A 26,270-nucleotide genomic window follows, 5' to 3' on the forward strand; every position below is an offset into this window, starting at 1 on the left:
TTCGTAGTATACCCCACTGAGCTACTGAAGTCAGGAGGATGAGGTTATCCAGCAGTGTTAAAGCACGATATGCAAACTATGCCATTTCACAGAAGTATATTACTGGCATTAACCTAACATACACGGTCACTGTTAGTGAACATTGATCTGGCTCTTATCTGGCCCAGATCTGGTATATATGTCCAGTCCACTGCTGTCAGGATATCAGCATCAGTATAGCACTCCTCCACACACACACGCGCACACGTCGTCATCCAGAGCATCCTCAGTCATGGCCACACATTCAATTTATTCATTGGAAAAAAGGGCCCCCACAACAGCAACGTTCTGCTGAATTTGTGTTTCGGAGGCAAATACGTGAGATGGACGAATGCTCCCTACATCACTTCGCAACATCTCTGAGAACAACAATAGGAATGCCATCATGATAAATGAGACCCTGGTTTTACCCCCCCATACACACACACCACCATGCAATACACAAACACACACACACATAAACAAACAACTTAAAGGGGCAATCCCTACAGTGCTGGCTGATATCACACACGCTAACCAATTTAATCAACCCAAAATATATCCAAATTGCAGATAAACAACACGTGGTGATATCAAAGCTTGGTGTACATAAGATGCTCTTTGAACACGTTTCAGACTTTCAAAGGCAATAATTAGCTTTTTTGTGATTAAGATGATAGACGAGACAATTTCTTCAAAGGCTTTGAGGAAATAATTGCTATGCAAGACAAAGAGCTTTTTTTTTTTCTTTGTCTACCTGACAACTCATCCAAAATGCAATACTTAATTAGGGAAAACACAATGTGACTGTACCTCAGAAAGACAGAGCGCTAGAGAGAGAGAGGGGGGGGGGGAGACATCTCTTGTGTTATGGGTATTTATTCAATTTCTCCATCACGGAAATTGCTTTATTGCAGAAAACCTCCCAAAGCGCTTAATCCTTAGATTAGGAGATTACTACCAAAGCAAAAACCCAAGCTACGGCAGGGACACAGAGGAAAGGAGGGAGGGACAGTGAAAGAGAGAAAGAAGAGAGCTAAAGACGACAGAGGGAGAGAGAAAAGAGAAAGACAAAAGTCCCGGAGAGGGGCAAAGAGAGCAAGAGAGAGATAACGGAGGGAGCAAAAGAAGAGACAGAGAGGAGAGAGAGAGAGAGCAAGCCCATGCTGTCCCATGCTAACAGCTCAATCAGCTAAAAGAGCGTAATCCCCCAGCAGCAGCGGCAGCAGGGCTAGTGGACAGCTGGCCCCGGGCCTTTTCCCTCCTCCGCAGGTGTCCCTGCTCCCGGCTGCGGGGCGAGATGAGGCCACCAGCGGCCCTCTGCTACCTGTGTGACGGAACATCCTCCACCCTCCACCCCCAACCCAGCCCACGACTCGCCTGCTCCCCGGGGAAACAGTGTCAACAGAAGGGCTGTGAGAAAACAAATGAGCTGTTGTTGTACTGTACACGGAGGGGGCAACTACTACAAGCACAAGGCTGCGCCTCCAGAACAACAACCAACAAAAGCCGCGTCAGCTTGTTTCTTGTACAGAAACCTGTGGGCCTCCAGTATGGATTGAGGATCTGTTCCAGAGTCAACTGCTATTAGGGATATATACTGTATCCCCGTTGACGGTTCTGCATAGAACACGTACAAGTTGTCCAATGAGAACAGTCAGGAGAGCATATGTTTCAAGCGCCTCTTCTGTCAACTCCTCAGGTTGTCTGGAGAGTTGGAATGAGCCATTTCCATCATGTAAAATGTATGCAGGAACATTGTGAATGATAAGATACAATTGTGACAGTTATTTATGACTGAACAAAGCAGAAACACAATATAGGACTCATTTGATTTCAGTCTAGTGCGGTAAAAATGTCAAAGTAACCTTTTTATCCTTCTATACACAGCACATCTTTTTATAACCCATTCCGTGTCTGCGCCTCACAGTCTGCTAATTGCTACATATAGCTTACCTTGACAACTGTAGATATCTCCGACGCTGTTCTGACGTATGATGTGTTGCCAGTAGACACTCCGTGGTAAGGATATTGACTTTGTTAATGAGGCCTCATTCGAGAGCGTCTGGAGAAGAAACAAAATCATTACCGCTGGTCAATTACATCTTCACTCATACCATTGCTAAGCGTTGCCACTTGAACATTCACCAGTGTTTCAGGCAATGAGTTTCGCTGCACACCAAAGCGCCTCCATTAGCAGCACAATCCATCAGTACAACAGATAGGCAGGCCCACCATTATGTTACTGTGCTTTGGGCAATAGTAAGTGCTGCAAATCACATAGGGAAGCTACAGATTCAAAGGCAGCGCTCCAAGGCATTGACTCATAGAGCTTGAGCATAGAAAATTCTGGAATTTTCATGTTCTTCTAAAAGCAACTTTCTTCATGTTTTATAAGCACCTTAAAGGGAAAGCATACAGTAGATGTTGAGGAATGTCAGGTCTTATCACTACCACTAAGATTTCCCTATATCTATGAATTTCTACATTTCATCAATATAGACTATACATTGTTACAAGTTTGGGTAACACTCCATAATAAGGTGCCATAATAAATAGCAAACTAGTAATTACCTAACCCTTTGTTAATATGTGTTAATTGTTACTAACATATCTATTTGGCACAAGTTAATAGTTTTTTCATCATTAATTAAATATTAGATGTTTGCATAAAATCTGTATGTTAATGTTTTAGCAAATCTATTAACTAATATTGTATTAATATGTGTTAATAGTTAACTAAATGTATTTTTGCCACTAATTAACAGTTATTTCATACATCATTTAAATGTTAAATGTTTATTTACAAACTATATGTTAATAGAAAAGTTAATGACTTATTATTATTTAACTAATTGTTATTAAACTGTGCTTCTGCCTATCCCAATATGAACCACTCCCCATAGGACCCTTACAATAGATAGATAGAAAGATAGATAGATAGATAGATAGATACTTTATTGATCCCCAAGGGGAAATTCAAGAAAAAAACACGCTCAGTCATGGCCTACTTTGACATGCTGCCACTCTTGTCGGCGCTGGAACCGCTTGCAATAAAGTTGGTTAAGCTTAATTAATATATTAGTAGTATATGGCTATAAGCGTGGGGCCCCTTATAATAAAGTTGGTTAAGCTTAATTAATATATTAGTGATATATAACTATCAGTATGGGGGACCCTTATAATAAAGTTGGTTAAGCTTAATTAATATATTAGTAGTATATAGCTATCAGTGTGGGGCCCCTTATAATAAAGTTTGTTAAGCTTAATTAATATATTAGTAATATATAACTATCAGTATGGGGGACCCTTATAATAAAGTTGGTTAAGCTTTATTAATATATTAGTAATATATAACTATTAGTCAGACAGTGAAGGGAGACCAAAACTGGCTTATCACATTTATTCCTTTAGAAAAAGTTCAAACAAAACATGCCTTCAGGCACTGGCAAACATAAAACAGCATCTGCAAAAGCAAAATAAAAAGAAGTAGTTTCGATCCAATCCAATCCAATAAGGATGAAGTGGAAAAAGAGGTGCGCAAACTCTCACACAACCAACCACTGGCAGTAGGGTGCCTTATACACCCCACAAGACCATAAAGCCATAAACCATAAATTCTCCACAAAGCTAATCAGAAAAGCTAGATAAAAAATAATATGTCATTAACTTTTATATTAGCATATATAGTTTGTAAATAAACATTTAACATTTAAATGATGTAAGAAATAACTGTTAATTAGTGTCAAAAAGACATTTAGTTAACTATTAACAAATATTAATACATTACTAGATGTACCGCATAGCGGTACAAAATATGACCGCCGCTCAGTCCTGTACATCCGTTCTGCGAAAATAAATCACACTTCAATTTGTCTCCATATTTTACTCCATCCCCCACTCTTGAAACTTTTGTGTATGCTTGTTTGGCATGCCTGAGTGTGTGTGTCTTGGCTGCACAGAAAGTACCCTACTGGTGCTGAAAAGGTGAATAGATTGTAGAATAGCCAAAGATGTAGAATTGTTATAAAACCTTTAAAATCTCTAAACAATCACAAGTAGGGCAGTTCATCACAGTTCATCCATTGCAACTGGATTGATGAAAGGTCACTTACACCTGTAGGCTACATTGTATTTGGGAAAAGCAAAAGGTATCAGCATAATGTTATTTATTTATTTATTTTTTTTTATGTATTTTTAAACAAAAACATCTCTGTCAGTTCCATGCCGTTTTCAACAGCTATCAAAAACAAAGGTCATTTTTGGATGGATGGATTTTTTGTGAATGTTTCTTCTTCTACATAAGATTTTAGTCATCTTTAGTTCATGTAATACTTTATTGTCAATGCACAAATTAAGTAACAGTAGTCTGAAACGTTATTGTTAATGCACAAATTAAGTAACAGTAGCCTAGTCTGAAGCGAAATGCTGTTTTACATCTAACCAGTGGTGCAAATAACTGACATGTCCAAATGGGCCTTGATGAAATGCGTCGCTAGACTGTTCATACACATTTTAACGGGCCAAAGTTGAAGAGCTTTTGTCCGTTATTGTTAGTGCAAATATAGGCTGATTCATGTTCCCTTGCATTGTTTAACTGAGGTCCATGGCTAGTCTGGCTTTCATCAGACCAAGCTCAATCTTTTAAGAAATCAAAAATAAATAGCGGCAGATCAGGCTGGGTTCACCCAGCCTAGTCCATAGGCACCCGATATTGTTTAATTTTCGATTGAGATATAGCCTACACGCTCTGGCTATTCTAAATGCAAAAATGCATCAGGGAGTTATGACAAAACGGTAACTAACAAACTAGATCCTAATAGAAAGCTGTTAGCTTCCCTAAGCTACAGGTAGGATTATAAGGTAGGCCTATTGACAACATAAATTGTCAATAGGCTATGCTGGCGACACAAATAAAATCTCCTTTGAAAACCAATGGCTTCGCCTTACAGTATCAAGCGGACTTAAACTGTCATATCGTGGGCGAAAGTTGTAATAACATTCACGCAGCTCCATGAGTCAAGGAAAGCGAATGAAGTAGCCACTTCTAAATGGGACCCACTACACAGTAGCTTAAGGTGTTTTGCTAAAGCAGCCATAATGAAATGAAGGTGTCATTGTTTGGATACTTCACACACCGTGCTTTTAATTTCACAGACTACAACTACCAAGCTGTAATCAAAGCACATCGATTCCCCTCTCACCCTGCTGCGCACTTAAAACAAAATAAACAGGCGTCTCAGTCTCACGCATGTATAGGCAAAACTGTATCAGACCCGGTGTAACGTTGGTAAAATCTTCCATTGCACAGAATGATTTTGTAGCACGTGCAATAAATGACAGTCGAAAGATACAAACAGTGCTGCTATACATTTGCTTGGTATAACCGCATTTATAGTTTTCTACAAATGCAATAAATCAAATGCCTCCATCACTCAACCAACGCTAACGGTAACATTACCTAGGTCCTTATTGATATTACAAGATTAACGCATTACCTGCAGTAAAACCAAGCATGTCCGATAAACATCCTCAGATTTATTTCGGCTTCAAGAAGAAATGGGAATTACACTTCATGTGAACATCGTCCTATCCTTATTAGATGTTCGCTGCGGTAAATTACAGTCCTTGTATGAAGCGCCCATTGTTTTTTCCAACCCACTTTTAACTTCCAACAAAATTACGTCTCACTGCAACGATCGCCATCTAGTGGACAAACGCGACTACTTCTAACCAATACTGAAAATGCAGCCATGATGATGATGATGAATATTTATTTTGGCTTTCTTTTTAATCCTACTGATTTTCATTTTTTACCGGGGGGCAAATCACAAATGAGTGATTATGAGCCAGGTTGATGTGGGCCCTTGAGACCAACATACCATAAAAAGATTCACAGAGAACTGTGTCTGCCCTACCCTCCTTTCGGGGTCCAGTCCAGCGGGGCTGCAGATGAAAACGAAAAATGACGGTTCCATGCTATCCATGTGGGGGTACATGCCCACCAAGTTTTGTGTACCCCGGTCTTTCAGTGTCCCGGAATCCTTGTTGGTGTATGTCACTAAATGTACACATAAATTATTTTATTGTAAGGCCCCCATGAACGAAAGTACACAAAACTTGGCATGCATTCAGAGGGTGTCATAATGATCCTACACTTTTAATTTCGTGCAGTTTTAACCTTGTCAGCCAGAGATATTGAGATGAAAACACCTAATTTTTGCTTTTTAATTTTTAACTAGGTGGCGCTATACATGAAATAAGTGGTAATGGGATGGGTTGACATGCCCCTTAAGACCAACATACAAAAAAAGGTGGACCTCCTAGGCCCTACGGTTCTCGAGATATTCACAGAAAACTGTCTCCGGCCACCTACAGGCCAGTTGGTGTATAGTAACATAAATTAATTTATTGTGTGGCCCCCATGAACGGAATTCCACAAAACTTGGCGTGCATACAGAGGGTGTCATAATGATCCTACACTTCCAATTTTGTGCAGTTTTGACTATGTTAGGTCACAGATACCTTCAATTACACCACCTCATTTTACTTTTTGTGTTTAACTAGGTGGCGCTATACATGAAATGAGTGGTTATGGAATGGGTTGACATGGCCCCTTGTGATCAACATACAAAAAAAAATGGTCCTCCTAAACCCTACGGTTTTCGAGATATTCACAGAAAACTGTGTCTGCCCTACCCTCCTTTCGGGGGGTGCAGTCCAGCGTGGGGGCTACAGATCAAAACGAAAAATGATGGTTCCATGCTATCCATGTGGGGTTACATGCCCACCAAGTTTTGTCTACCCCGGTCTTTCAGTGTCCCGGGAATCATTGACGGAAATTTGGACTTGCGAAAAAAAGAAAAAAAAAAACCAAATCTGACTAAACCTATATGACGCTTCGCTGCGCGGCGGTCATAATTAGTTAATAGATTTGTTAAAACATTAACATACAGATTTTATGCAAACAACTAATATTTAATTAATGATGAAAAAACTATTAACTTGTGGCAAATAGATATTTTAGTAACAATTAACAAATATTAACAAAGGGTTGGGTCATTACTAGTTTGCTATTTATTATGGCACCTTATTATGGAGTGTTACCCAAGTTTGGAATCATACTGCCACCAAATATTTTTGGAGCATAAAGGATGACATGAGACATTAGAGTCTCCACATGACAGCTTGAGCTTGCATTAGTTCAGACCTAGCAAGGAACAGCGGTCAGTCATCTGTGTTGATGGAATACTAAATTACATGTTACACATCAAGTAAGACTGATGAACTTCCTATGAAGTTTCCATTCATTGTTGTTTAGCTTAGAATATAAGGGAGCTGGTATACTGTGTTTGAAGGGTGAGGGTGATTTGAGTGGCCGGAGAGTCACCTGTGAGTTCTTCTCCATCTCCATCAGCATGCGCTCGTGCTGCTCGGCAATGGACAGCGTAGCGGAGTGGACGCGCTGGTAGATCATCTCGCCCTCGCGTGTTTGGAATGTGAACAGCCCCTCACCCGTGTCGCACATCCTAAAACCAAAAACAGAGAGGGTTCTCACTCGAACAGGTGCAGAAACAAGGGTAATGACGCTCGGGAAATGGTGTGTGAAAATTATCCAAAGAAAAACATTCAAAGGCATTCACATTTTTGTGGGTATTTTGTGGGTGGGGTGGGTGGGTATTTGTTCTCTATTACTGTAATTTTGGGGGAATTTGGTAGCCAGGTATAACCAGATCCAAATTTACTTTGTGAATCAAGTTTGGCTGCTTTCCGATGGGGATCACTTTCCTTGCATCAGAGCAAATTCCTAACCTGACCCTAGCCAGATGAATTTCGCTCCGCCTAGCTCCACTCATCCATCTGGAACCGATCCATTAAAGTGTTGCTTCAGAAGGCTGGGCCTAATCAAAAAATGCTTGCATATGATTGAATAAGCCACTTGTCCGTCATCTATTGACGCTACTTCAACCACTCACATCGAAGCCAACCCGTAGACGCTAATAACAGTCTCACAATGCGCTTTCTACGCTATGTCACATCTATGAAACTCCCCGCTTTAGCGTCCTGATTGGCTGAACCATAAAGTCGGTTGCAGAAATCACTCTCAATGGAAGAAGTCCCAGATGGATGTGAGTGAAGCTAGGCGGAGCTAAGCGGAACGAAATTCATCTGGCTAGAGTCAGGTTAGCAAATTCCCCCCTTATGCAGCATCTTGTTTGATTTATGGTAGCATAGATCATCAGGTTAGATAATTACCGATAACTACATTAAACATGAAGTGTAAAGTGAGTAAAAAGCGTATTACTGTAAGGCAGAGCATGTCAAATGGAAACATCCTTGTCATTTATCAATCACACAGTTGACGTACATCCTTAATACATATCATCTGTATTCATTTTCAGGCCATTTGCCCATGTGTTGATGTAGGTGAATTGTGAAGCATACAGGAAGTAAGATCGTGGAGCCCTCTTCCCACTGCTGCCGCATTGGTCCTGTCTGCCTACCTCCCGGCCTCGAAGGTGAACCACGTGCAGTCTCTCCCGTAGCGCCGCAGCGAGCTGAGGGGCCACATGACCAGCTTGACCCGCGCGTTGTGGATGTCCCACAGGTAGATGTTCTCGTGTGTGATCTGCATGGTGCACTCTCCGTAGATGTCCAGGTTTGGGGTGGGCATCAGGTACACATTAAAGCGCTCTGAAAAGCACACACACACACACACACACACACACACACACACACACACACACACACACACACTCACAAAATGAGGAAATCACGCAACAGCACGCAATCAGAAGAAAAACAGTCAATTTGTTAGGCTTTGCTCAACTCACTGTTACATTGCATCAACAAATGAATACTCTAGGTATCCATTGTGGATTTCTGAGAGCAATGTCTGGACTGGCTTTTGAGATGCATCAATGCATTTGTTTTTTTGGGTTTTTTTTTTTTATGCATGTCTGGTAAAGGCGGTCAACAATTTCTTGATAAGGACACCTTTTCCCAAGGACAATATTTCAAACTCATAAAAATAGTGTGGGGATATGTCTAGAATCATGCCAGAAATGACACCATAAACGTTGTTCCTTCTTAGCCAGAATGAAATGATAACTGATAGGCCTTGCCAGACACTGGGGCATCAGATATATGTAGGCATAAAAAAGAAACAAGCCTTGGACAGTTTTGCTTGTTTCTCTCTCTCATTTTTGTTTTTTATTTATTGCTATTCGTTATCTTCTAACCTCAACATATTCCATAAAAAGCAAAAAAGTATGAAGGTCAGCAGAGAAGTTGCTAGGGAGTTAGGATTGAGAGCGTGTATGTGTTTGTGTGTGTGTGTGTGTGTGTGTGTGTGTGTGTGTGTGTGTGTGTGTGTGTGTGTGTGTGTGTGTGTGTGTGTGTGTGTGTGCAAATTACGGCAAAGAGACTAGAGATTCAGACTGTGGATGCACTTCATAATCAAAATTAATAGTGCCTAATTATCTCCAATGTTTCAAAATAAGCTATGTGTCTTGGTGGGGTGGAAGTGGCTGGGTAATACGTGGCTATTCTGGGAATGTGGAAATGAGCCTGTGATTTAATTATCCCAGCCTGCTGGGAGGGATTTGGAGGCAAATACTATTCCCCCGACACGGAGACCAGGGGGACGCGATCACAACGATGACCTCCAGCTGATTTACTGCCAGACACGCCACATGGATGGGCCACTGTCGTGAAAACGAGTCAATATTTTCACTGCTGTTTAAAGACGTTCCGGACGTTTTGTTTTATCATGCACGTGTGATTAGAGACTGCTTCGGGTCAATTTCAGTTTAAAGGGACACCAGGCAACGTTTTCGTGTTAATTAATCATCTTCGTAAGTCGGTATATGGTTAAATGACTCATTACAGGGCGAATGAAGGCTCTCTCACTCTACTGCCTGTAGGGAAGAATATCCCACTTGCAAGTTCGGTGTATCCTTCCGCCAATCCGAAGCAGGATCAGTTTACAGCACAGAGGCAGGCTAACGAAATGCTAGAGATTGTTGCAAACGTGTGTATAATGGCAGAGCCGGCGAAGAAGCAGCGAAAACCCTTGAAGGAAGACGCAAAGAAAAGGAAAAGAGCTTCAGACCGAGCAAGGGGGAGTTTCGTAGAGAAAAAGCATCAGGCTTGCCTGGTGTCCCTTTAAATACTAGCTAATTTACAATGTAAAAAAAACAGGTTGTGATCAGAAATAATGACATGATGATGTTCAAATGGTAGAAACTACTCTGTAGATAGAAACTACACTGAGACAGAAACTACTCTGAGATAGAAACTACTCTGTACTTCATCTGCCTTCTTCAGTACACTGAAAAGTGATGAATGAGGAATTTAGTCATTAAAATAAAACAGAGAAATAATGATGATGATGATGATATAATGATGATGAGAATGATGATGAGGATGATGATGATGATGATGATGATGATGATGATGATGATGGTGGAGGAGGTGGAGGATGATGATGATGCTGATGATGATGATGATGATGAGGAGGAGGTGGAGGATGGTGATGATGATGATGATGAAGAAGATGAAGATGAGGAGGTGGAGGAGGATGATGATGATGATGAGGATGATAATGAGGATGATGGCAGGCCTCTCTGACACCGTGGTGTCTTGTATCCCCGTCTCTGCTCAACCTAGCACATTTATTTCACTTTGTTTGAGGCCCATAATCTCATCCATCTGGGTGACAAGCTTCATTAGGGGTTGAATGCACTGAGGCGCAGCAGTGCTCATTAGAGGCCCGGGGAGGAGAGGAGCTGCGGCCCAGACCTCCGATCCATAAACACGCCAGCGCAGCGCACAGCGCACAGCGCACAGCACACGCACTGCAACGCTCCACACCGCACAGCAACGCGCTGCACTCGCACCACGCCGCAATGTGTCGCACTCGCTCGGACCCACAGGGTTCTGTTGTTTAACAAACATGCTTGGGGCGCGTAATAGATTCATTTCCTGATGTGGCAATACACAGACACTAATACACACACACAAACACAAGTACACACACATGTACACGCACAAACACACACACACACACACACACACACACACACACACACACACACACACAAACACACAAACACACACACACACACACCAGAACAGTAACACACACACACACACACACACACACACAAGCACACACACACCAGAACAGTAACTCACACACACACACACACACACACACACGCACACACACACACACACACAAACATAACACATTCACTCACTCACACACAGACAGACACACACACACAAATGCACAAAGGAGTGACCCAAAAAAGAGTGGGTAATTGGCCACTGACCGTTCTGCTCCCTCTGTACACCCGCTGCTAGCAGGTCCGGCTCTCCCAGGCTGATGTCGTTAAGCCTGCTGCTCAGGCACTCCACACACAGTAGCTTACACCACTCCTCAGCCTCCAACTCTGTCAACACAACACACACACACACACACACACACACACACACACACACACACACACAGGGACACAGGGAGAGAGAAGGAGAGAGATCAGATGTGAATAGGTGGAGAGAAACAAAATGTGTCTACACAATACACACAAAGACTTACACAACACACATATACATAAACTCATACAGAGAGGGAGAAAGAGAGAGAGATAGAGAGAGAGAGATCAGATGAAAAGGGATAGAGAGAAACAAACTCTACACATACTCTCTCACACACACACACACACACACACACACACACACACACACACACACACACACACACACACACACACACACACAAACACACACACACACACACACACACACACACACACACACACACACACACAGACCAGACATGAAAGAATGCAGAGAGAAAACTGAAGGATGAATGAGACTCGAACGCCACACAGCAGAGGTATCAGATGCTATGGCGTGGCGAGAGCGAGGGAACCACAGAAGATACGGAAGGACAGAAAAAGACAAGAGATTGACACTCAGGGACAGAGAGAAAGACACACTATAAATACAGAACTGAAAGAATTAAAGTGAATTAAATAATGAATGAAAGAAAGGAACTCCAGAGAGAGAGATGCAGATAAACAGACAGACAGACAGGCAGACAGGCGAGTCAAAACACAGACAGGCAGACAGGAGGAATCATAAAGGAATGACTAACAGGAGAAACACAGATACAGATGAAAAAGAGAGAGGGAGAAAAGGACAGAGAAAAAATGGATAGAATATATGGAGAGAGGGATAGAGGGGGTAAAAGAGAGAGCGAGCAGATAGGGATTGGGGGTCCCTGTTGAACAGGTAACAGGACAAAGGGAGGATAAGAAATCCATATCAGTGACTACGTGTTGATGAAAAGAGGCAACCTGGTTATGAACACGGACCAGCTGATGCATGTTGATTGGTCGACCCAGAACCTTGAAACCCTCATCCTCCTCTTCTGAGTCTTACATTCACTTACAGTCACCTCGTGACAACGCTTCACTAACATCAAACGGAGGGGGTTAGCTGCCCAACTAAACCCTACACAATCGATATTCTATTACCCAAATAGAGGGATGTGTGCACCCTTTTATTGAGTGGGGAGGACAACTGCCAAAAACTCTGGGAGTGAAAACAATTAAAGCGATTAATTGTTGTAAGAATTGCCAAGTACTCTTATTACGACTATAAATTAAAAGTAGGGTATGGTTTTGTGAAGAGTGAGAGCTAATACAGTATGCTCTGGCCTGTCAAAATAGACCCCTATCCAAAAATACTGCAGGTAATACTTAGCAATAAGTAATAACACAATTCTAATCATTGGTATCAATCTCTTGGAATCAATTTCCAACATACTACAGTAGGTACACCTTTAACATAATTTTCAACTAAATAACGATAAAAGGGAACCCTGTTCATCGAAAAGAGATGAAATGGTGAAAAGGAGCTGCAGTGTGGGGACGTGTGGAGCTGCAGTGTGGGGGTGCAGTGTGGGGCTGCAGTGTGGAGCTGCAGTGTGGGGGTGCAGTGTGGGGGCTGCATTTGGAGCTGCAGTGTGGAGCTGCAGTGTGGGGGTGTGTGGAGCTGCAGTGTGGGGCTGCAGTGTGGGGGTGTGTGGAGGCAGCAGTGTGGGGGTGCAGTGTGGGGGTGTGTGGGGCTGCAGTGTGGAGCTGCAGTGTGGGGGTGCAGTGTGGAGCTGCAGTGTGGGGCTGCAGTGTGGGGGTGCAGTGTGGGGCTGCAGTGTGGGGGAGGTGTGGGGTGCGCAGTGTGGGGGTGTGTGGGCAGTGTGTGTGGAGTGCAGTGGGGGCTGCAGTGTGGAGCTGCAGGTGTGGGGGTGCAGTGTGGGGTGCAGTGTGGGGGTGTGTGGGGCTGCAGTGTGGGGCTGCAGTGTGGAGCTGCAGTGTGGGGGTGCAGTGTGGGGGTGTGTGGGGCTGCAGTGTGGGGTGCACGCAGTGGGGACGTGTGGAGCTGCAGGTTATATTTCTGTACAGAGCACCAAAGTTATAGTGTGTAAGAATAAATAGAAAAAATATTTCCGAGGAACTGCAAAGTGTGCTTGCTCAGATGCGGTTCACCAACGGGTGCAGTCAGTGAAATAGGCTGTGTTGAACTCTGCTTGATCCAAGGATTCCAACAGTACCTCATTTGTTTTACATCGGGCAAAACAAGGTTACGTGCGGTGAAAGGTGAAAGGTTACGTGCATAAACTCACGTCTGAAACCCTAAAATGCTTCAATGGTAGCTGCAGTGCCCCCCAGAGGTCAAAAAGGACGAGATTCTATGTGTGTCTTCACAATAGCGCCCCGAGTCCATGTACCAAAGTATGGTTTTGAAACGTGAAAGCGTTCCTTAGATATGACCTACTTCCTGTTTGGCAGCTGATTTCGTTTGGCTGTGTCAGGAGAACGCCTTCGAAAAGCAAAAATCCTTTTCATAACTTTTTTATGAGGCTTGGTCTGAAGATCATGAAAGTCAAAAAGATCACAAAGTTTCGTGAAGATCTGACAATATGTGACCTCACAACACCGTTTCCGGCCGTACGTTCCAGAGGCGATGTTTCAAAAGGTCTAGGAGCAAGAGGTGGGTTTTAAGAGCCGTTTAGTTATTGTGAGATGGAGTCCAGAGTGCGGATGTGTGAGGGGAGTGAGTTCCACAGTTTGGGTGCAACATAGGAGAAGGCCTTGCTCCCATTGTGGTGAGCCTGATGTTTGGTACTGTCTATAATCCAACTGTAGATGAGCAGAGTGCAAAGCAGGCTTTTCAGAGGCACAGTGGCAATGACAGAGACATTGGCATTTATGAGTTCCCGGTGATGACACTTTAGTGATTTGCTGGATGTTTCAGCAGTAAAGAGTGACATTTAGCATCATGACACAAACAATGTCCAACCTGATCGTCTAACAACGTCTGCTGAGAATGACGCCTTTGAAAGGAACATACTACAGCGCAAGAGGTTAGACACTGTGAAGATCGGCTTGTGTATTTGTTTGGAAGTCATACAGTGTACAGTGGCAGGCCTTACATAAATCATGGTACAAGTATACCCAATTTTTGGTCATTTCTGCTTGTTCATAGCTTATCAACTCTACTTGACAGCAACATCTGCTTTAACGAAATTCACTTCCTGGATAAAGCCAGATCAGCTGTACCTCAAAGCTGTGACTGGTCAAGCTGTAAAGGCAACAGCCAGTAAATCAGCTTCATGCTTGGGGAAGGGGGTTTGACTCTCCTCTCTGATGCTGAGAGGCTGGGGAAGGGGCAGAGGAAATAATGCCCCCACAGCCAGCCTCAAATATAAGCCTTGTCTAAACAGCTTAGCGTTAGCCTGGCCTCGTCAGAGTGTTATGAGATTAAATAGTTTAATTACTCTTTCATACCAACCGGCAGCTAACGAATCCATGACCCTGCTCGGCATGAGTTCAGTGGCGGATTTCAGCCACATTAGTGAATCACGGACGATGTTACTGTAATATTGCATTACTGTAACAATGATTTACTTAACTTTTTCTTTCATGCTTTTTCACGTTTTTTAAAATGATTTTGATTTCTGATTGATTTTTTTAACCGTAACTCACATAGTGGGACATGTTTGTTCATGTTTCTGTTGTCTAACTAACCATGTTGAGTGGCTACTGGCTTTTGGTGTTCCGTGGCATCTGCGATAAACCATTTTGTAATAAAAGAGGCCGGCATGCTCTTACAGTCCCTCATCATGCTCTCCAGAAATTTCTGTCCTGAGTCACTCTAGCACCAAGCTGAAGTATAATGACACCATACCTTCACCGACAACAGCAGCATAGCTAAATCACTCTCTCTCTGTGTGTGTGTGTGTGTGTGTGTGTGTATGTGTGTGTGTGTGTGTGGTTGTGTGTATGCATGTTTGTATGTCTTTCTGTATGTGTCTCTGTGTGTGTGTGTGTGTGTGTGTGTGTGTGTGTGTGTGTGTGTGTGTGTGTGTGTGTGTGTGTGTGTGTGTGTGTGTGTGTGTGTGTGTGTGTGTGTGCGCTTTCAGGTGTGCTGTCAGGCTTTTCTGTGCATGTTTTCTCTTCATGAGACAATGACCTTTCAGTGTGTCTAAATTCACACTCACTTTCAGGCCTACTGAGTGGAAAATTGGATAAACAAACACTTCATCAGTGGGACAGACAAGCGGGCGAACACCGGGGAAACACACACACACACACACACACACACACACACACACACACACACACACACACACACACACACACACACATGCAACACAGCAAGCCCTGCGGATTACACACTTATTTCTTTCCTTTTTTTCCCTTTCAACTTTCACTGTTGTTGTTGTTGTTGTTATTTCACCATGAAACTGGCACAGGAGAAGTAAACAGCGTAAAAAAAAACAAGTTTAATCGGAGGAATGGAGCTCTGGGATAGTGACAATAACAAAACAAAACAAAAAAAAAACAACAGAGAGAAAATGTCTGTCATTTCACCCAGCTAGAGCCCATCTCTGAGTGCCGTCCTGGGCCACGGGGAGCTGGCGGAGCATAGGGGGAGTGGTCGGTGTGGCGTCCAGGGAGAACCTGAGCACGCTGAGCGGCATCAGCCAGGAGAGGAGACGGAAGCGCTTTATTGCCACTCTGATGGGGCCAGACCTGACTCCACAGGAGAGAGAGAGAGAGAGAGAGATAGACAGGGGAGGGAGAGAGAGAGGGGAGAGATGAGAGAAGAATGAGAGAGAGAAACAGAGAGAGAGAGAGAGAGAAAGAGAGAGGGAGAGAGACAGAGAGAGAGAGACAGGGGAGAGAGAGAGAGGGGAGAGATGGGAGAAAGAATAAGAGAGGCAGGTGGCTGAGCAAGACAGAGAGAAAGAAAAAGGAGATAAAGAGTGATAAAGAGAGAGAGCGAGAGAGAGAGAAAGAGTGTGAGAGAGAGAGAGTGTGAGAGAGCGAGAGAGAGAGAGAGAGAGAGAGAGAAGACTCCTGGGAGGTCAGTGCCTGGTGCACACGCCAGAGAGTGGGGCCCTCCATATGGCAAGGGATTGTGGGAAGTGGGAAGTGTGAGCATGTGGCAGCTGTGAGGATACCTGCGCCAAGAAGCAGGGTGAGTGGAGGGCGGAGGTCACCACCGGACGGCTGGCACCGCGGTGTGACCGGAGTTACCGAGATGAATGTGCCACAGATGCCTGACTGAGTTTTTAGAGCAATCACACCAGCACACATAACTGAAAATAGGGCTCTCTCGTCCACTCTCGTCATTCCATTTTTATCAATTACAGTATAAATTCAAACATATATTAAAAACATACATCTGAAATGTTATCATTTCAGTGGGATGTCGAAAAGAAGATTTTGATAGTGTGACTAGCTCTCGAGCAAAACAAAAGTCTTATCACTCAATTCTCAGTTATTAACTTTCTCTTGTTTAATTACATCAAAGAAAGAACTAAAGAGAGAGAGAAAGAAATTATGAAGGACAGAAAGAAAGAAAAAAAGAAAGAAAGACAGAAAGAAAGAAAGAAAGAAAGAAAGAAAGAAAGAGAGAGAAATAAATAAATAATTTCTGTTGAAGCAATTTTGTTAAAAATATCTCTCTTTCTCCCTCTCTCTCTATCTCTCACATACACACACACACACACACACACACAACACACAGAGAGAGAGAGAGAGAGAGCTCTGGGTGAGGCAGCAGTGCTGGTGAGGTGTTAATGATGTCCCAGCAGGGGGGCTGCTCTTACCCCCTGCCCGTGTTCCTCTCGGCCCGGGAATCATTCTGCCGGCAGAACCAAAGAAACAGCCAACACAAAAAAAGAAGAAAAAAAAAGATTCCCGGCTAGTTCCATTTCATTTCTACTCAGAAGTGGGTTTTGTGTGTGTGTGTGTGTGTGTGAAAAGAAAATAAGGAAACTTTCTATAATATTCCCCCAGACAAATGTTTTCCCCACTTATGGCAGAGTCTGTTTTCATATCACATCATATGTTCAGAAGGTAGGAGTCTAGACCCACAAAAGGCCCCTGTGCCAACACAGTTTAATGGCTAAGAGAGCATGCTGTCTGTATTTACAGCTTATAGCGGAAGTTAATGGTTGGGAAAGATAGCTATTTCCATTTCAAGCCTGCGGGTACTATTTGTCTATGTTTTGTATTTATTTCTTTTTTTCCCCACATGCAGTTTTCCTGGCCATTGCTTTTATATTAGTTTGAAAAGCATGTCGCAAACCAATGCTTTCGAGAGAAAGCCCTTGGGCATACTGTGATAATATTTTGGCATCCTGCCTGAATGTTTGAAAGCAAGTGCCACTCCTACAAGGTTTAAATGTATGGAATTACAGCATAAAGTCATACACAAGTACCTGATGTATAAAAATCAATATTATCGGCCCTTCATTACTTAACAGAGAATTGAATGAGTCTTTTTATGGCCGTGTTCCAGGCGGGCAGATGTAGTGTTGTCAATCTAGGCTAGTCCATCTCGGTATGGGGACAGCCATTTCTCTCTCTCTCTCTCTTCATCTCTCTCTCTCTCTTCATCTCTCTCTCTCTCTCTCTCTCTCTCTCTCTCTCTCACCTGACTCGCAGGCAAATGTTTTTGAGGTCTCGTCGTGGAAGATGATCGCCACGGCGTGTTTCTTCGTCTCCCGTGGCATCCTGGTGATGTTCTTGATGTGGTGGAGTTCCGTTATCTGTGGGGTTAAAAACCAGAGAGAAATGACTCCGACTGAATAAGGACGGGGAGTAAGTCAAGCGGAGAGCCAGGATGCTGAGACTGACAGCAGCCAGACTAACACAGTTAGTGCTAATCTCTTGGACAACAAAAACTGATCCGGCTAGTGAAATGCAATGGCCGAATTGCGCGGCTCTGGGAGTTTGGTTTGAATGGTGCCCGACCAGAACGCTGCACACAAAACCTCTTTGTGAATATAATCTCTTGACAAGAGCCCAGTAGATTCAGATTTCAAAAACAATGCCCAGCGATCCATAAATGACGTTCTTTTTGTCCCCGCAAAATTGTGAGTTTGAGATCCGGATTGGACGTTGTGGAGATTCGACTTCAAATTGCTGGTTTTGCACAGTCTTTGACTTTTTGAATTCACAAACTGAGAAAAGAAACTGCTGTGTGCCTTGTCCTCTGTAAAATAAATCAGAAACGCATGCAAGCCGTCAGCTCCGAATCAATATCTGCTTATGAGACGGAAATTAGGAGGTTATGAAGCCTTTTCAAATGTGCTGTATAACACAGTTATCAAACTCTGGGTTACTGCATTCAGTAAAACACAGCTGACATTTACAGGCTCTTCCCAGAGAGAGACTGCACCTCATTGTGAAATAATATCAGTGATTGTCATCATATGATTTGTTTACCCCATTTCTGCAAAAGAGACAGAATGAAAGCCTTAAATCAGAAAACAGATCCCAGGCTGGAGTTCATCGCATATGCTGTGGCATTATCAAAACACCACAGGCGACACACACACACACACATATACACACACACACACACACACACACACACACACACACACACACACACACACACACACACACACACACACACACACACACACAAACACACACACACACTCACTCCCAGACTAATACCAAGCAGGTGACATTCTGTGAGATTCAGAGATGTTTAGCACCTCAGGTCGGTCGTATCAGGTTTTTATTTCAGGTCTTATCCTGAATTATCCACGGAGCCAGAACTTCACTCTTCCCTAAGCACCCTGACGCGCCCCCCAGGGCTCAAGTACTTTTAGTGCTGTGAGTCGGTTGTGCTGAGATTTCTTCCCCTCCTCTTCTCCTTCTCTGTCTTTTTTCTCTTCTCCTTCCTCCTCCTCCTCCTCCTCCTCCTCTGCTCCTGTATTCCTCTCCTCACACAGTGCCAGGGGTGTTTTTCGAGGCTGTAAATGTGTGTTTTGCCAGCCGCGGCGGGGAATGTGGTTTTGGGACGGTGGCGGATGCCAGGTTTGTGGGCTGCCCGCTGCTGCATCCTGGTGTGTGTGCGGGGGTGTGGATATGTGTGTGTGTGTGTGTGTGGATATGTGTGTGTGTGTGTGTGTGTGGGGGATGCATGGAGGGTGTGAGGTGGGGCATGCCAGGGTGCGGCCCCTCTCTTTTCTCTCCATTTCTCTGCTTTCCTTTCTTCTAATCTGTTTTTCTGTGTCCTTATTTCTCTCTTCCTCTTTCCATCTCTCTCTCTCTCTCCCCCACTCTCTCTCTCTCTCTCCTCTCCGCCACCCCCAAAATCTCAGTCTCCATCTTACTCTCTTTTCAAATTCAAATTCAAATTCAAAGGAGCTTTATTAGCATGACTGTTTGGATACAGTGTTGCCAAAGCCAGTGTTACAGATAACACAGTAGAATAACAAAAGAAAGAAAATAGACATACAGCAAATAGACATACAACATCTTTTCTTTCTCACTCAATATATCCCTATGTATCCTTGTTCCTCCCTCTCTCTCTCTCTCTCTCTCTCTCTAATCCTCTCAGTCTCCCCCTATCATTATTCTCTCACCATCTACTTCTCTCTTGCCTTCTCTCTCAAGCTATCCCTTTCTCCCCCGCTCTCTCTCCCCCTCTCCTGCTCTCTCTCTCTCCTCTCCTGCTCTCTCTCTCTCCTCTCCTGCTCTCTCTGTCCCCCTCTCCTGCTCTCTCTCTCCTCTCCTGCTCTCTCTCTGTTCTCCTGCTCTCTCTCCCCCTCTCCTGCTCTCTCTCTCTCCTCTCCTGCTCTCTCTCTCCCCCTCTCCTGCTCTCTCTCTCCTCTCCTGCTCTCTCTCTCCTCTCGTGGCTGGTACAGGACCCAGAGCGCGTGAACTAAATCGCCTCCATTGATCATCCTGTGATCTGTGTTGTGCAGTGGACGCTGTGCCCCGGTGACTGGGAGAGGTAATGTACCGAACACTGGCTCCTGCCCCTTCCTTCTTACGCCTCACCAACCCAACCTAGAGCTGAAATCACCAAAGTGTCCAGATGTAGGAACACACATCCTGGCATCAATCTGACGGGTTTGAAAAATCATGTCTCTCCCTCGTGGGTCTCATTGTTCAACACTAAATGAATGGACTGATTGTAGGTATTAGCTGTTGAGCTGTTGAGCTGTGGCCGGACATGAGTTAGCGTTGGTGAGTTCAAATCAGCCCAGCTGGTATGAGACATACAATCAACAAAGAGGTAAAGATCTCTGGCTAGATGGCAGACACATGACCAATACCCTCAAGAACACTGGAGAACCGCAGGGTTCTATTCCTCCTTTTCTCCTCGGTCATGGACATTCTAGTGGACCGTTTCAATACTCCCCTCCATGTTTGTTGTGTCCTTGTGAAGCATGGCATTAAGCCCACACTCTGATAGCTAAGGAGGGCAGATAAGGACAGACAGAGAGGGAGGACTCGTCTTAACGCCCCCCATAACCCCCCGTCTCTGACAGCACATCACATTAGAGCGCTCATAATCACGGATGAATTGGCATTTGACAACACGGCATCAAGAGAGCGCCGGAGATGTCACGGTCCCAATCGAGGCGCGGGGCTCTCCCACTCATTATTTAAGTTCTGCCGCCGAGCGCGTTAGTCACTTACGCCGCACGGAGCTGCCGCACCAGTCCTAATGAGTCCTAATTGGAATAGTTTCAAAGAACAGAGGAGTGGGAGAGAGGGAGATTATCTACTTCAAAAAAAGTAAAAAAAGAAAGAAAGAAAGGAGAAGAAGGAAGGAAGGAAGGAAGGAAGAAGCCTCGAAGGAACTCGATAAGACCAAAAATCTGTCCTAATGGAATCTTAACAGCAATATCTGCGTCTGTTTGAATAATGCACTTATCTGCCAGCGTAAGACAGTAAGTGAACTGATTTCAGGGCCATGCAGCGTGACTTGGGAAGACTTTTAATGGAAAATAGCTCTATCTAGAGCTTTTACCACTACACGCAAAGCCCATATCACTGTTGAATATTGAACAGCGTCTTCTTGGGCATGTTGGGTACCTGGGATGAAATCCAGCCATGTGATGCACCTTTAGTCTCGTGTGTGTGTGTGTGTAGATAGATAGATAGATAAATAGATAGATAGATACTTTATTGATCCCCAGGGGAAATTCAAGGTCTCAGTAGCATACAGACATCACACACACATTCACTAACAGCAGAAAAAAGTAATTAAAAGTATGTAATATAAAAAACACAACTAAGCAATAAGGACAGTTGACGATAAAGAATATACTAAATATACTAAAATACAAATTATACTAAATAACACTTAATCTAAATCAATTCTAAAAACAGTATCCACATAGTGGGTGATTAATCAATCAAGAGGCGCTTGCAATGACTGAGACAGGGACTGAGCCTGTGATTCTCTGTGCATAGTAAGGTAAGGTAAGGTGCTCTGTGTGAGTGAGTGTCATGGTGATGGTGCAAATGAGTAAGTCCAACAGTGCAACAGTGCAAGAATAAAGTCAATATATATCTATTTATCTATATATATAACTATATTAAGAAAAGGTATAAGTGTGGCCACAGTTCGGCTGTGGCATGGGGGAAGGGGTTATGCATATGTGCTAATATAGCACGCAAACAGTGAGGCAGAAAGACAGTGGTAAAAAGTGGCTAGTGGACAGACAGTATCCAAACATGGCGGGGGTGAAGAGGCAGACAGATTATGCGGAGAAGTCTATCTCTACTCTTCCCTTAAGTGAAGCATTGAACAGTTCAATGGCTCTGCGGACAAATGACTTCCTCAGTCTGTCTGTTGTGCAAAGCAGTGAGCAAAGTCTCCAGCTGATCAGGCTCTTCTGCTTTACAATAGTGCTGTGGAGTGGATGACACTCATTGTCCAAGATGTTGATCAGTTTGTTCAGGGTCCTTTTGTCAGATATTGAAGTGATGCACTCCAGCTCAGCTCCCACTACAGAGCCAGCTTTCCTTATCAGCCTGTCAAGTCGCCTACCTATTTGTGCTTCCTCCCCAGCATACCACTGCATAGAAGAGGACGCTGGCAACAACAGACTGGTAGAACATCCTGAGGAGCTTGCTGCACACATTGAAGGACCGCAGCCTCCTCAGGAAGTACAGCCTGCTCTGCCCTTTCTTGTAGAGTGCGTCAGTGTTGGCTGACCAGTCCAGTTTATTGTCCAGGTGGAGACCCAGATACTTGTAGGTGCTTACCACCTCCACATTGACCCCATCAATGGAGACTGGTAGCAGAGTGGGCTTAGACCTGCGGAAATCCACCACCATCTCCTTGGTCTTTGAAGTGTTGAGTTGAAGATGATTGAGTTTGCACCATTGCACAAAGTCCTCCACCAGGCTCCTGTACTCCTCCTCCTGCCCGTTCCTGATACACCCCACAATTGCAGTATCGTCAGAAAACTTCTGCATGTGGCATGACTCGGTGTTGTAGCAGAAGTCAGATGTGTACAGGGTGAATAGGACTGGAGAGAGCACAGTTCCCTGTGGCGCTCCGGTGCTGCTGATCACAGTGTCAGAGAGACAGTTCTTCAGTCGGACGAACTGTGGTCGCTCGGTCAGGTAATCTGTAATCCAGGTTACCAGGTGAGTGTCCACACCCTATCTGCAAGAGCTTGTCTCCCAGTCTGAGGGGTTGGATGGTGTTAAAAGCACTTGAGAAATCAAAGAACACGATTCTGTGAGAATGTGTCCTGTGTAGAAGATAAGTGATGGCATCGTCCATTCCCACTTTCTCCTGGTATGCAAACTGCAACGGGTCTAGTGCATGGCGTACCTGGGGTCTGAGCATACCTAAGACCAGTCGCTCCATTGTCTTCATCACATGTGATGTTAGAGCGACAGGTCTGTAGTCATTAAGCTCACTGTGTGTGGCTTCTTAGGGACAGGGGTGAGACATGATGTCTTCCACAGTGTTGGAATTTGTCCGAGGCGTAGACTGAAATTGAAGATGTGCTTCAGTGGCTCCCCCAGTTCAGCAGCACAGGTCTTAAGTAGCCTTGGACACAGTCTGTTAGGCCCCGCTGCCTTATTGGTGTGAAGTTTCTTTAGTTGAGCTCTTACTTGATCTGCTGTGATGATGGGGGGTGTGAGGGGAGGGGAGGGGGAGGGGTGCATCTGGGATCTGTGTGTCTGATGGCTGTTTACTGAGGTCGTTGTCACCTCATTGTTCGTGATCGCCATGTGGGGGAGGGGTGCAATATCCAGTGATGGTGGGGGTATGATAGCCTGTGATGGTGGAGGTGAGTGTTGCACTGGTATTGAGGGGGTGTGGGGGTGGGGGCTGGGGGATGACCACCTCCTTGATGTCCCTGTCAAGGCTGCCAGAGTTGTGGACACTTCAACAGGCACAGGCAAGGAGGCGTCAGGCGGGGGCAGGGCGTGAGGTGACTTAGGTTGTTGGATGTCACCGGGATGCAGAGCTGGAGAGACTGGGAGACTGGGAGGCTGGGAGGTGGGGGTAGGGCAGGCACGCAAACAAGAGCAGTGTCCGAGTCAGCCGGGGGTGGTGGACAGACCACTACCATTGGAGCTGGAGCAGGGCAGTCAAACCTGTTGTAGAAGTGGAGGTCCAGGTCCCCCTCCACAGAGCTGCTGCTCTTCTTCAGGCCAGTGATAGCCTTCATGCCGTCCCATGCCTCCTTCATGTTGTTTTCCTGCAACTTCTGTTCCACCTTCCTTCTGTAGTCCTCCTTAGCCTCCTTCAGCTTGGCTTTGAGTTCCCCTTGCACGCGCCTCTGTCCCCCTCTGTGTGTGTGTGTGTGAGTGTGTGAGACATCTATAAAACAACACACATTCCGCCCCTACTTTGTATCATTTTCATGTTTGAGACAACTTCATGTGTAGGTGTTTATGTTCACAATATCTATTTCTAGCAATTTTTTGAAAAATAACATTTTCTCATAAATCACAACAATGACACTTCATTGTGGCATTCCAGTGGGTTGACAGTGTTTCTCTTTTTGGCTTGATGGTGCTGTGAGAGTCTCTTATATCATGAATGCAGCATGTGGGGGAGACGTTACCTTATGAAACCCTCTGAAGTACGCTGCTTTCTCATCAGGGTACTTCTCTAATCGCCGTGGTCCTTTACTGGAGGCCTTCTTAAAAACCAGCCAACATCGCCGGAAGATCTGCAAAAAATATGGAAAACATATCCGTTCATTAGACAAATAAGACCAAGGTGCCATAAATATGACGCTATAAATCATCAAGGTGCAATAAATCATGTTTTACAGTGTTTGTGTACTTTACATGCACGCTCCTTGATTATTTATGAAAATGTAAACAAATGCAATGAGTCTCCTGGAGATACAGAAGTGCTTGGAGATATTATTGTTGCCGCGTCCTCATAATTACTGCAGTAGAAGTGGTTTAAATTTTGACAACAAAAAACACACCTTTAAGTGTAGGACTAACACTGACATTATGAGTTATGTCTTAACTATGCAAACAATTAAGCTGCAAACTGCATAACATCCAATTGATCCACCTTTGTGCATTTTATATTTGTTCAATATTGGTATATTCTAAGCAGTGTAAGTGTAGCCAGTGTTTTTCTTTGAGAGTGCTTATTTAACAGAGCCTTTCATCTCTATATTATATCCTTTTGTATGAGACAAAGAAATATAGTTTATTCAGGAACAATATTCACAAGACAATATTCTTGAATTTCCCCTTGAGGATCAATAAAGTATCTATCTATCTATCATCTATCTAAGACTCAGTTCACCAAAAGTCTCTACTAGCATTTATTAGCATTCCATTTCTGTGTACTTAAAGTCGTTGTATTTCAGTTACTCCAGGAGATGAAATATATCCAGGTCCCTCTTTGATTTGCAGACTCTCTCTCTCTCTCTCTCTCTCTCTCTCTCTCTCTCCCTCTCTCTCTCTCTGTCTGCTCCACGTGTGACCATTAAAAAAGTAAAGTAAGATGGCCCAGAATCCCCCCCCCCAGCCAGGTCTATGGCTCTATCAGATTAAACATCTCTTTTTTCCCCGGGGACATCTTCAAGGTCAACCAGGAACACTATGAATGTGAGGAACAGACACCGCACACACACACACACACACACACACACACACACACACACAGAGACTCTCTCTCTCTCTCTCTCTCTCTGACTCACCATATATAGCAAAAAAAGTTACTTAAACCCTCGAGTCTTGGCTCTTGAAGTCATGTTTTTTTAATGACATCAATAACCCAAAAGTATCATAATTAACAAATGAAGTGGAAAGGCCTTTCCCCCATCCAAACGTCCACATCTGCTTTTCTGCCAATGAGATATGCAGATGATGCCACACTTCCCATTAAAAATGACAGACATCTCTGCGAAGGTAGTTTAACATTTAATGATAGATTGATGAGGAGTTGGCCAAAGGGACATTTGGACCCCGTCCATGCTTTATTATCTTAATATAATACTGTTTTATGGTATCCTCTGAGCAGACATGATAATAGAAAGTTGAGGCGGTCTCGTCTGAGGCTATGGAGAAGGCGATATGGCCCTCGCAGAAAGATGACCGAAAAGACCTCTGTGCCGGTTACAAGAATTAATTCTCACAGAGGTTTTTCACGCCTTGAGGTGGTCAGGAGTCATTTTGTTGATGTATATGTCTTCCCTCATCACAGTTTGCGACCACAAAAGTCATTTTTGCTGGGCGAGACTCATTTTTATACCTGAGCTTAACAAGGCATTTGGGGGTAATTGATAGGAGCAGCACACCCCTCCTTTATACTTATTTTCCATTATTTCTCTTGCAATTTGTCTACTAAATGTTGGTGAACTATCCTCTAAGAAACAACCCCAGTTGATTAACAATCAAATGACATAGTCC

General features: G+C 44.0%; 1 protein-coding gene across 1 annotated transcript in view; it reads right to left on the reverse strand.

Annotated features, from left to right (window-relative positions):
* Positions 1-26,270, reverse strand: part of dok6 (docking protein 6) — a 47,901-nt gene that overhangs the window by 7,572 nt on the left and 14,059 nt on the right. Inside the window, exons 2-7 of the mRNA XM_048265686.1 lie at positions 24,455-24,562; positions 18,040-18,154; positions 11,358-11,477; positions 8,523-8,712; positions 7,409-7,547; positions 1,975-2,083 (exon numbers count right to left, since the gene is read on the reverse strand). Coding sequence (XP_048121643.1) covers positions 1,975-2,083; positions 7,409-7,547; positions 8,523-8,712; positions 11,358-11,477; positions 18,040-18,154; positions 24,455-24,562 — 781 coding nt within the window. The remainder of the gene's footprint in view (positions 1-1,974; positions 2,084-7,408; positions 7,548-8,522; positions 8,713-11,357; positions 11,478-18,039; positions 18,155-24,454; positions 24,563-26,270) is intronic.

The sequence above is a fragment of the Alosa alosa genome, chromosome 16 (assembly GCF_017589495.1).
Source record: "Alosa alosa isolate M-15738 ecotype Scorff River chromosome 16, AALO_Geno_1.1, whole genome shotgun sequence".
NCBI lineage: Eukaryota > Metazoa > Chordata > Actinopteri > Clupeiformes > Clupeidae > Alosa > Alosa alosa.